The 13,518-nt window shown below is 42.3% G+C and overlaps 1 protein-coding gene across 1 annotated transcript in view; it reads right to left on the reverse strand.

Moving 5' to 3' along the window:
- Positions 1–9,909: 9,909 nt before the first annotated feature.
- Positions 9,910–13,518, reverse strand: part of LOC311129624 (integrin alpha-V-like) — an 82,458-nt gene continuing 78,849 nt past the window's right edge. Inside the window, exon 30 of the mRNA XM_084161971.1 lies at positions 9,910–12,055. Coding sequence (XP_084018097.1) covers positions 11,957–12,055 — 99 coding nt within the window. The 3' untranslated portion in view covers positions 9,910–11,956. The remainder of the gene's footprint in view (positions 12,056–13,518) is intronic.

Raw genomic sequence — 13,518 nt, forward strand, 5'->3', positions numbered from 1 at the left:
CACGTACACACACGCACACACACACACACACATATACACACACGCACACACGACACACACACACACACGCACACACACAAGGCAGCTATGGGCCAGGAAAAACACCATGCCCCACAGGACAGAGAGAGGGAGACTCCTGGGAAAAGCACATAGCTGGGCAAGGTGAGGTGAGACTGGACGTCTTAGATTCAGTAAAGAGGTCAATAGAACTCAAACAATGGAATTGCCATGGAAACGCGTGGGGGAAAGGGCCGTGGGGGAGAGATCACAAGTCTCCTCGTTGCCCCCCAGCAGAATTATCCTACATTTAAGCTGTTGTTTATATGTGTATTTCACACTATGTTGAGGTAAAAATCTGAGTATAATGCTTGTGTGGATGTCAACCCCGACACATGTTGCCAATCAACTGCATTACAAATAAAAATTACATTGACTACCACCACCGATTTCTGTATGCTAGCTATGCTAACCAGCTTATATACGAATGGGAATTAGCATTTAGCAGTTACTTCTTCTAAACCTTCAAAGGGAGAACTTCATATTACACAGAGAAAACAGACAAATATATTCAAATTGGACTTAACATTGTGGGCCTGTTACAATAAATAAGTCATGACGTATTTGACGAATATCCACTGTAAGATCAGATTTGTTGAATGTGTGCCAATCTGGTCAATGTAACATCTGCATTTATCCCGTGTATGCGTATGGGAGATTTAGTTTGAACAGTCACAGACAGCATTGGCAGACCAATCTAAATGTTGGGCTGTACTGCCCCCTCTGGTTGGTCCCTCACAGTGTCATGTATTTAGATATTTGGGACATTGGGGTTTCTGCATTATGATGCATTTACTTGACAGTACATTATTTGGTAGCCGTGTTAGCACCTCATTAACAACACATGGGGAGTATTTAAACAATGCGTCTAGAATTAGAACATTATTGAACATAAAAAAAAAAAAAAAAAAAATCTATATATGGATCTGGTCCTTCATGAGACTGCTGGTGAGTGACGAGTTTTTATTTTCCAATGGTAACTATATAACTACATAAAATACACAAATCGGTCAACAACAAAAAAATGCAACAAAAAAAAACTAGAATGAACTTCAGAATGATTTAATTGGCCATCTGAAGCCATTATGATGCAAGCCATTGCGTTAAATGAGCATAATATGTTTCTGACTGTCTGAATTATAGCTGTTCACCACAGCATTTATTTTTGTCGTTTAGCAGACACTCTTATCCAGAGCGACTTACAGGAGCAATTAGGGTTAAGTGCCTTGCTCAAGGGCACATCGACTGATTTTTCACCTAGTCGGCTCGGGGATTAGAACCAGCGACCTTTCGGTTAATGGCACAACGCTCTTAACCACTAAGCTACCTGCCGCCATTCTAAGGTCATACATCTGAAGACATAAACGGAACCAGAGGATACATAGTGCACTACATAGGGAATAGGGCGCCATTTCAGCTGAACAGGCCTGGTCAAAGGTAGTGCACTACATAGGGAATAGGGCGCCATTTCAGCTGAACAGGCCTGGTCAAAGGTAGTGCACTACATAGGGAATAGGGCGCCATTTCGACCTATAACCTGCCTTGCCACTCACTCCTAGAGGAACACACTATGACCAGACAGCTGTGTGTGCGTGCGTGTGTGTGTGTGTGTGTGTGTGTGTGTGTGTGTGTGTGTGTGTGTGTGTGTGTGTGTGTGTGTGTGTGTGTGTGTGTGTGTGCGTGCGTGCGTGCGTGCGTGCGTGCGTGCGTGCGTGCGTGCGTGCGTGCGTGCGTGCGTGCGTGCGTGCGTGCGTGCGTGCGTGCGTGCGTGCGTGCGTGCGTGCGTGCGTGCGTGCGTGCGTGTGTGTGTGTGTAGTGTGTGTGTAGTGTAGTGAGAGGAAATGTCATGGCCTGCCTGAGGTCAGCAGGAGGAATGGGAAGTATGCTGTTGCTGGGCTGCTGGTCAGACATAAGGCTTTAGGTTTTCCAGTAACTTAGCATGCCTCCAAAACGGCACCCTATTCCCTATATAGTGCACTACTTTTGACCAGAGTCCTATGGGTAGAGCCTTAAAGTAGTGCACTATATAGGGAAAAGGGTGTCGTTTGGGACGCAATCTTACTGTGGTCCAGACCGCATCCCTCCATCTCTCTCCCTCTATCTCCCCCCTCAAACCAGTCCTGCTATATAATGCTTCCTTACTAAATACTGCTCCACCCTTCTCTTAAAACTGAGTGCATTAAAAAGCCCTACAACACCCACACCACAGAGGAAATAAAACGCTCCTTCTCTCCCTGTTAAAACCAGCTGAAGGGGAAACCAGTACCCATTCATTCCACTTGTTCAGGTCATATGCTGTCTGTGGTTTAGTGTTAGAGCAGTCAGACTAGTAACAAACTATGAAAAGAATGGTGGAGGACTGGAGATTGATCAACAAGGTTAAGGGCATGAGACAGAGAGCCAATCATATTATAGGTTATTTTGTGAATGGATTACTAGTAGATGATTGAGAGCTCTCCAGAAAGCCACAAGGGAAGAGATTTTTCTCTGAAAATAATACAATTACTTTACAAAAGGCCTATTGAATATAACAATGCAGTCAAATTCTGTATTCAACAAGGTGACAGTTGTCAAACTGTAGATCAACTTTGGGATTCTGGCTATATAAGTCTGAATTACAGCAATTGATTGGATGTCTTGGAATGGCCATTATTTTTCATACAGATAAATGGATGAATATATGACTTGTTGCCAACCGAGGGACCTTTATTTTGAAAGTGGACTTTTATTCTCGCGCTTCCTGAGCTGTTGTCATGCGATTTATCACATAGAAATATAATGATATTTGACCACTAGATGGCGCTATAATACAAGTTCAAACTATACATTTTATTTACATTTTTACATTTTAGTCATTTAGCAGATGCTCTTATCCAGAGCGACTTACAGTTAGTGAGTGCATACACTTTCATACTGGCCCCCCCGTGGAAAACGAACCCACAACCCTGGCGTTGCAAGCGCCATGCTCTACCAACTGAGCTACACGGCATAATCTCTCGTGGACAGATTCACGTGTAAACGGCAATAAAGTGAAAACTTTAGAAATAAATGTACTTCTGGGTAACCGAGATTAGTATGGCTTGACGCCAAATAGAGTAGACTACAGTGTCGAAATGTTTTTTTTGGCAAAAGTAGCTGTCTAGCTAGTTGGCTACAACAAGTACAGTGCAGAAGACAACATTTTCCTTAGCAATTCCTGCTAGCTAAATAATTACGGTGTGAAGCCTTCCTTTCGAATTGTGTCGCTGCAAAAAACTCATTCTGTAGATACTTGAAATTGATTTTGGGACATTCAGTTTACGGGATATTGCAACTCAATAGATGCTTAGTCAGCCTGAAGTAAACACTGCAAGATATATAGCACCTCGGATCTATAAAATCTGCAATGCTGAAACAGTCATTTTCAACTATTTTCCCGAAAAACACCTTCCCAATTAAATGTTGACTGCAAAGTAGGCCTGAATGATATCATGATGATTTGTATCAAATCGGGTGCACATTTTGTTTTGCATACTCTGCCATCACAATGCGCCGCAGTACAGAAACACAGGCTGGCCAACACAAATGTACTGCGACTAAAACTCGGCTGGGACATTGCTTTCAATGTTGATCCAATACCTGACACCAATGTAGTGGATTAGGAGGTTACCCTGACCGGGACTCAAACCCTGGTCCCAGCAACCGTCATTCCAAAACCGTTATACTGTCACAATTCTCGATAGATATGAGCCACGATACACTTTCTACCAAGTAGGTTAACCCTATTGGCACGATGGCATAGGGGTGTTTGCCTTTCATGACAGCGACCCGGTTTTTCCCTGCCTTGTCCTGCCGTTTGCTACCTTGGTGACAGAAGTAGGAATACCAAAAGGCTAAAATCTCTCGGGGGAGGTCGCTATGTGTTGTACAAAGGTTGTTTAGTATTATTACAAGGGGTACAACTTTTATTTTACATTATGATTTATTTATTTTTACTGGCTTGCCTCACTTAAAAAAAAAAAAATGGCCTTGGGGACAATACAATTATCCCACCTAGACTAGCTTACAACACCACAATGCAAGGCATATTGCGTTAATGTTTTCATGTGAGTACAATTCTACTCTAGGCTGTAAACTGCAGTGAAAATGTCATTTGATTAATGGCGCAAAAAGGCCTGTTATTTGAGCGTTTCACTCCATTCATTCTATTCGGATCAGTTGTGGGTCTACTCTCGACAGATTCTACGGTCTAGAAAGGCACAGTATAGGTAATTTTGGCTGTATTTGTCCTTCTGATACTGATGCGCTGTCTGTTGCAGATCATAATTTCCCCAAGTCGTCCTATAGAGTGTAGCCACATAGGCTTATGCTCCCAGCAGGCCCAGTTATTCAGGAAAGCTTAACGTGCGTTCTGCCTCATTTCCAATCCGAGCAGCTATTTCTCGACCTCAAACCTAATGCTTCAATATAGCCTAAATATTTGTCATTTAACTTTTTAAAATGTATGACCTTTTTATGTGTGGCATAAACACAACCAGTCACAATGTTTTAATCTGATTAGGCCACTTCAAAAGTCTCCTGTAGGCCACCTGCGCATGTTCATCCACTCCACTCTAATATAATTCCAGCATCCAAACTGAGCACCGGCCGTTCGATGAATGGAAAGAGACATCTGTTGCAAAACACCAAAAAAAAGTTTAATGACATTCGGAGATCGTCAAACCACGCCTTCGATACTGATTAGGGAGGAATGTATTTTCTGTTTGTCGAGATTGACCTACTCTATTTGATTGTGGCGTTGAAATCACAAACCATGATGAAGCACTCGAAGTCGGAAATCAGTATGCAGTTATGCTTTGCTTATTGGTTGTGTGGTGCATTGGCACAGAAACCTGTTGGCGGAAAATTAGTTGCATGTATTGATGAACCACCCTTGCTGTCTCTGCCTGGCCGGCTCCCCTCTCTCCACTGGGATTCTCTGCCTCTGACCGTCTTACGGGGGCTGAGTCACTGGCTTGCAAGTGCTCTCCCATGCCGTCCCTAAGAGGGGTCCATCACGTCATGCCAGGCTTCTTTCGCTATACTCGACTTGAGTGGGTTGAATCACCGTCTGGTCTTGCACCCCCTCGGGCTCATGTGGTGGGGGAGCTCTTCATTCGTTATACTCCGCCTTGTCTCAGGGTAGTAGGTTGGTGGTCTGTTGATATCCCTCTGGTGGTGTGGGGGCTGTGCTTTGGCAAAGTGGGTGGGGTTATATCCTGCCTGGTTGGCCCTGTCCGGGGGTATCGTCGGACAGGGCCACAGTGTCCCCCTCCCGTCTCAGCATCTATGCTGCAATAGTCTATGTGCCAGGGGGCTAGGGTCAGTCTGTTATAGCTGGTGTAATTCTCTCTCTCTCTCTCTCTCTCTCTCTCTCTCTCTCTCTCTCTCTCTCTCTCTCTCTCTCTCTCTCTCTCTCTCTCTCTCTCTCTCTCTCTCTCTCTCTCTCTCTCTCTCTCTCTCTCTCTCTCTCTCTCTCTCTCTCTCTCTCTCTCTCTCTCTCTCTCTCTCTCTCTCTCTCTCTCTCTCTCTCTCTCTCTCTCTCTCTCTCTCTCTCTCTCTCTCTCTCTCTCTCTCTCTCTCTCTCTCTCTCTCTCTCTCTCTCTCTCTCTCTCTCTCTCTCTCTCTCTCTCTCTCTCTCTCTCTCCTCCCGGAGGACCTGAGCCCTAGGACCATCTGGCCTGATGACTCCTGTCTGTCCCCAGTCCAACTGGTCGTGCTGCTTCTCTTCAGCCTGCGGCTATGGAACCCTGACCTGTTCACCGGACGTGCTACCTTGTCCCGGACCTGCTGTTCCCTCTCCCTCTCCCTCTCCCTCTCCCTCTCCCTCTCCCTCTCCCTCTCCCTCTCCCTCTCCCTCTCCCTCTCCCTCCCTCTCCCTCTCCCTCTCCCTCTCCCTCATTTTACAGCGACTTAGAGTTAGTGAGTGCATAAATTTTTTTTTTCATACTGGCCCCCTGTGGGAAGCGAACCCACAACGCTGGCATTGCAAGCGTCATGCTCTACCAACTGAGCTACAGGAGGCTGAATGCTCAACTATGAAAAGCCAACTGACATTTACTCCTGAGGTGCTGACCTGTTTCACGCTCTACAACCACTGTGATTATTATTTGACCCTGCTGGTCATCTATGAATGTTTGAACATCTTGAAGAACAATCTGTACTCTTATAATCTCCATCGACACAATAGGACTGGCCTCCCCTCAAAGCCTGGTTCCTCTCTAGGTTTCTTCCTGAGTTCCTGCCTTACTAGGTTCCTGCCTTTCTAGGTTCCTGCCTTTCTATGTAGTTTTACCTAGCCACCATGCTTCTACATCTCCATTGATTGCTCTTTGGGATTTTAAGCTGGGTTTCTGTATAAGCATTTGTTTTACATCTGCTGATGTAAAAATGGCTTTATAAATACATTTGTTTGATATTTGTATATACAGAAAAGCATTCAAAATGTTGGAAATCTGATTCCCCCCCTAGCTGATCATTGTCTGATCGTAGTGTAATGAGACAGGCAGGGAGAGTGAGCCTGTCCGTGGTGGTCGGCGAACCCCCAACCTTCTGGCCCGTAGCCTTGCGTGGCATCGACTGTGCCACAAAAACATGCTGAAGTGGGCAAGTCGATATCCACGTTCATAAACACAGGGTTGCTACAGTTATTGTTTTTATTTTATTTGTGTTGTCACAATCATTATTTTAGAGTAAATGTTATGAGGGGGAGGGTGTGCAAATGTTTTTACAGTAAAACAGGGGGGTCACGGGTCATTTGAAAATATTGTTAATGTCATTTCAAGGTCATGTGTAGCCTACAGTTTCAGCCTAACCAATATAGTAAACATGATGGGCTATGACATCAGCGCCCCACCGACACACCCTGAGTGTTGACGATTCATCACGCAGATAGCTGAGCATAGAACTCTGATTCATCACGCAGGTAGCTGAGCATAGAACTCTGATTCATCACGCAGGTAGCTGAGCATAGAACTCTGATTCATCACGCAGGTAGCTGAGCATAGAACTCTGATTCATCACGCAGGTAGCTGAGCATAGAACTCTGTAGAGAAACCAGATTTAGACATTGCATATCATTTAAGAGTTCCATTTCACGTCATGCTGTTCATAGAAGTACGTTTCTCACAGTTATTTATCCCAGGAAACAGGAGTGGTAAATCTTGGTAACTCTGTTCCCTAACAGTGTGAGCTGATCGCAGATATTACTACTGCATATATTACTACAGCATATATTACTACAGCATATATTACTACAGCATATATTACTACTGAATATATTACTACAGCATATATTACTACTGAATATATTACTACAGCATATATTACTACTGAATATTACTACAGCAGATATTACTACAGCATATATTACTACTGAATATATTACTACAGCATATATTACTACTGAATATATTACTACAGCAGATATTACTACTGAATATATTACTACAGCAGATATTACTACAACATATATTACTACTGAATATATTACTACAACAGATATTACTACAACATATATTACTACTGAATATATTACTACAGCATATATTACTACTGAATATATTACTACAGCATATATTACTACTGAATATATTACTACAGCAGATATTACTACAACATATATTACTACTGAATATATTACTACAACAGATATTACTACAATATATATTACTACTGAATATATTACTACAGCATATATTACTACTGAATATATTACTACAACATATATTACTACTGAATATATTACTACAGCATATATTACTACTGCATATATTACTACAACAGATATTACTACTGAATATATTACTACAGCAGATATTACTACAACATATATTACTACTGAATATATTACTACAGCATATATTACTACTGCATATATTACTACAACAGATATTACTACAGCATATATTACTACTGCATATATTACTACAACAGATATTACTACAGCATATATTACTACTGAATATATTACTACAACAGATATAATACTAACACCCTTGCCTTTCTTTCTAGCTTCTCTTAGGGTCTACTAGCATTGACTTTGCTGATAGCGGCTTTATTTAAGGAAAAGCTTTACTTACGATGACTGTGATATGTGGTTGTCTTACCTGCTGTAGCTATGTTAAGATGAACTAAGTCGATAAGAGCGTCTGCTAAATGACTAAAATGTTTTACTAAAAAAAAATGTAAATCAGTGTTTTGGATCAGTAGACAGTATATATTTAATTGCAGTAATAACACCAGCTTGCTGTTCTCTGCAGGTGGTGGCGACACGTTCCGTCTGCTGAAATGTCACTACGACAACAACGAAACAACGTGGTGTCTGATATCAACAAGAGGGTTCTGCAGGTTAGTCATACCACATCTAATCTCTCATGGACGGACACCCGTAATGTAGGCTGGTGTCGTAGCGTCTGTCAACAGACTGTGGGATGCGATGACTAACGAGGAACGTTGTTCCGGAGCACAGTTTCTTTCCGTCACTGATCATTTGGACAAATCAGGATTTTTGCTGGTGTTTGCATCTTTTGAATTTGGGGAGGGGAGCTTCGGCTGAGAGTTTCCGTTTAGGGGGAGGGGATCTTCGGCTAAGACGGGGGTAGAGACTTCATTAGTGTTTCCTCCAGACGTAACGCTTGGCATTCAGGCCAAAGAGCTCAATCTTGGTTTCATCAGACCAGAGAATCTTGTTTCTCATGGTCTCAGAGTCCTTTAGGTGCCTTTTGGCAAACTCCAAGCGGGCTGTCATGTGCCTTTTACTGAGGAGTGGCTTCCGTCTGGCAACTCTATCATAAAGGCCTGATTGGTGGAGTGCTGCAGAGATGATTGTCCTTCTGGAAGTTTCTCCCATCTCCACAGAGGAACTCTAGAGCTCTGTCAGAGTGACCATCAGGTTCTTGGTCACCTCCCTGACCGAAGCCCTTCTCCCCCGATTGCTCAGTTTGGCCGGGCGGCCAGCTCTAGGAAGAGTCTTGGTGGTTTCAATCTTGTGTTCGTGGGGACCTTCAATGCTGCAGAAATGTGTTGGTACACTTCCCCAGATCTGTGCCTCGACACAATCCTGTCTCGGAGCTCTACGGACATTCCTTCGACCTCATCACTTGGTTTTTGCTCTGACATGCACTGTCAACTGTGGGACCTTATATAGACAGGTGTGTGCCTTTCCAAATCATGTCCAATCAATTGAATTTACCACAGGTGGACTCCAATCAAGTTGTAGAAACATCTGAAGGACGATCAATGGAAACAGGATCCACCTGAGCTCAATTTCGAGTCTCATAGCAAAGGGTCTAAATACTTATGTAAATAAGGTTTTTCTGTTTTTTATTTTATTTTCTAAAAACCTGTTTTTGCTTTGTCATTATGGGGTATTGTGTGTAGATAGATTTGATTTATTTTATCCATTTTAGAATGAGGCTGTAACGTAACAAAAGTCAAGGGGTCTGAATACTTTCCGGAGGCACTGGAACATCAAACTAAATGAAGTGAGGTGTAGCCTGCCGTGGAACATCAAACTAAATGAAGTGAGGTGTAGCCTGCCGTGGAACATCAAACTAAATGAAGTGAGGTGTAGCCTGCCGTGGAACATCAAACTAAATGAAGTGAGGTGTAGCCTGCCGTGGAACATCAAACTAAATGAAGTGAGGTGTAGCCTGTCGTGGAACATCAAACTAAATGAAGTGAGGTGTAGCCTGTCGTGGAACATCAAACTAAACGAAGATCCATAATAAAACCAAAGTGAGAAGAAACAGGTGAAGAAGTGTATAAAGTGTTACTGTTTGATTGGTGTGACTCCTGTCTAATGTGAACAACAAATGAGCTGATCACTCAATATTAGTCAATTCATTCTTGAAGTCCTTTTATACAAAACATTTTACATTTACACAGAGACGTGTGATTTGTCTTACAACTACACGCGTAGGAAAATGGGCATATTACAGTTGAAAACCCTAGTTATATATTAACTGCCCTACATTTATAGAACAAAAACAACACATCAATTAATTATTCCTCAAAAGAATTCATATGAATATACAACCCTCCCCATAGCATTAATAATGTCCTGCTATCAACACCTTGCAGTAGCCACACAAAATTATTTTTAAACACTCCAATCAAGCCGTATCTTTCAAGACCATACAATATTATTATTATTAATAACTCTATCCCTCTCAGTTACACCACATATCATAATCGCTGTCTCATATTCACATTGTTGCAGCGATTCATTTAACTGAAAGTCCAGTGCACTAAGGCTACGTCTACACAGGCAGCCCAATTCTGATCTCCCCCCCCCACACTAATTGGTCTTTTGACCAACCATATCAGATCTTTTCACATCAGATTTTTGTCAGAGCTGATCTGATCAGTCCAAAGATCAGAATTGGGCTGCCTGTGTAAACGCAGCCTCTAAGACGCAGAAAAAAAGAAACAGAAGAAAAATGAGAGAGAAAGAAAGAGTCTGGAAGTCAGCACTTAATCAAATCACTATTTTTTTTGCTCCTCCCATCCATATCGTATCGTACAGCAGTGTTGTCCAGATGCAGCTATATACAGCCAGGTGCCCAGGAGAACTACAGCTGATCCTATATCACCGCTCTTATTCTGAGATGCTGTGTGAATACATACAGGACCAGGGGCCCTATCCATAAAGCATCTCAGAAAAAGGTCCTAAGAATCCTGTTAAAACCTGGTGTAAGACAAAAAAAATAACTCCTAGCTCAGAGTAGGTTTTAGGATGTTAAGACTCTGTCCAGACAAACTCTGAGCCACGAGTAAAATCAACTCATAAAAGTTATCTCAGCTGGTAAATCACGACAGTTTGAGGTACTGCAAAGGAAAGCTGATGATGACATTGACGTTGTTGCAAACGATGGGGAATAACCAATCGCGATGAGGCATCGCCAGATGTGAACTCTACAGCACGCTTCAGACGACCACGGTGAATGTAACTCTACATTTAACGTTGCAAGGGTAAAACGTTTGATATCATTTTCGCCTGACGATCACTTTACTTACTCTTTAATTATTGGCTAATAATGTTGGCACGCATAACCCTTTTTGAACAAATTCTAATATTTTTGATAATGTGATGCATGTGTGCATATTGCAATCATACAGTGTGATGGTTGTTAAAAGCGGAATTTTGATAACAAATATAATATTACTGTTATATCAACACACAGGTCACTCCATTCAACAATTCTAAACTGCTTTTGGCACAGTGTAGGCATCAAGTCACTTGCCGATAATGTTTCCTGAAACATTTGAAAGGTTTATCATTAATCGGCAAACACATAGCCCCCTAGATGCTGTCAGTTGCCATCTCATAGGCATGCCCACCGTAGGGATCTTTTTTTATTTTATTTACAATCTGATAGTGCACTCCAAAGGAATGAACTTGAAATAACATGACGTAGGTTAGATGAAATATTCAAATGAAAAATGTGATTATTTATTAGCCCTAGTGGTTATAATTATTTAGGCGTATCATTTGAATGAGGCCTCTTGTGAAATCATTGTCAAAAGTGCAAGAGACATGTAGGTCTAGATTATTTATGGGTTGATCATAGAAATATCAAAACATTCTTTGCTCCCAACTCCAAAGCAATTGCCCGTCTATGGTGCAGGAAACACTGACTAGCTACCTTTTTCTAAGACACCTGCAGGTAACTCTTAACTGGTTAGGACAGTTAAGAGTTTAGGTCTCCTAAATATCTGCTGACTAGGTGGGACTCATATGATTGGTAATTTGATCCATCAGAGTAAAATGCCTCTATTCTCAGCACTTATGTCCAAATTTCTACTCTTGAGATGCTCTGTGGATACGGGCCCTGGTGTTGTATTGAAGCCTGGGGACCTCTAGGGGGTGCTGCAGGTCTCAGGCGTCAGTGTTCCTGTCACCGTTCTCCTGCGGTGCCAGCTGTTCCTTCTCCGTGGCGTCCTCCTGGGGCGGGCGTACACGCTTGAAGAAACCCAGCTATTGAAGGGGAGGAGGGGGCACAGACAATTAGGATCCTGCGTCCTATAATATTACTAATAATCTATTCAACTTTTATAGCGCTTTTCATTACAGAAAGAATCTCAAAGCGCTGTTATCTGGGCAGGCACATGCAGTGTACACAGAGCTATCTCAACTGCTTAGAAATCCATCCACTCCTTGTCAGGACTTAACTTGACAGGTGAAAACAAGATGGTGGAAGCTCACCATTAGGCTGGCTTTTATCTGCTCAGATCTGTCAGATCAGTTTAATATTTGGACATTTAAAGTTTATTTGGATAGGGACAAGTACGAACATTGACACATTGAACAAACAATCGTCCCATGCATTGCACTATAGGGTAAATCCATTTGAATTAAGTCAATTGTATTATCCATATTTCTATGATTTCAACAGTTTTCCTATGGTGGATTGACTGTGTGATTTAAAATAACAGATATCCCATTCAAGTCAACATTCTCTGATGTGTGGACCTCCAACCATCTTTGTGGTACCATTTGAAAGTTGAAATGTAAATGTTATTCCCAAAACATGACACCCTCTCTGTTTTCAAGAGCATGTTGTCTCAACCGATGGCGGGCGCAACACAAACACCCGATGGCGGGCGCAACACAAACACCCGATGGCGGGCGCAACACAAACACCCGATGGCGGGCGCAACACAAACACCTGAGATGATGTAAAATAGGCTTTAAGCTACAACACATGCGAATATGGAAAAAAATATGAGTTTACACATTTTTTGATAATTGACGTTTAAGGTTAGAAAATGACCATTTCTATTAAAAAAAAACATTTAAAGAAATTATAAAATAGTTTGTAAACCCTGTTTGTAAGCTTTTAAATGATATCAATCTCAACCATTTATATTTTCCAGTGATTAAAACATGGATGTCTCATTGTACTTTGGGTTATGCAAAATAGGTTAACTTTGAGCACCTTTATCTCATGAATGTTTTGGCATTCAGGTCCAAAAAGTCACTTTCTGAGCACTTCTACAATGGGCAAATACGTATGGAAGGTTTCGTTCTAATCGAAAGGTGTGCTGCAAAATGTGATTAAAATCAAATGGATTCACCCTATAGTGTTTCTAGCTTACGCTGATTTTCAACACTGGCCCCTAGATTTACTTTTATGGAAACAAGAGAGGATAGGAGACAAGGGGAGGATAGGAGGCAAGGGGAGGATAGGAGGCGAGGATAGGATAGGGGAGGATAGGAGACAAGGAGAGGATAGGGGAGGATAGGAGGATAGGGGAGGATAGGAGGCAAGGGGAGGATAGAAGGATAGGGGAGGAAAGGAGGCAGGGGGAGGATAGGAGGCAAGGGGAGGATAGGAGACAAGGGGAGGATAGGGGAGGATAGGAGGCAAGGGGAGGATAGGAGAAAAGGGGAGGATAGGGGAGGATAGGAGGCACGAGGAGGATAGGAGGCAAGGGGAG

The sequence above is a fragment of the Coregonus lavaretus genome (genome assembly GCF_964263955.1).
Source record: "Coregonus lavaretus genome assembly, chromosome: 5".
Taxonomy (NCBI): domain Eukaryota; kingdom Metazoa; phylum Chordata; class Actinopteri; order Salmoniformes; family Salmonidae; genus Coregonus; species Coregonus lavaretus.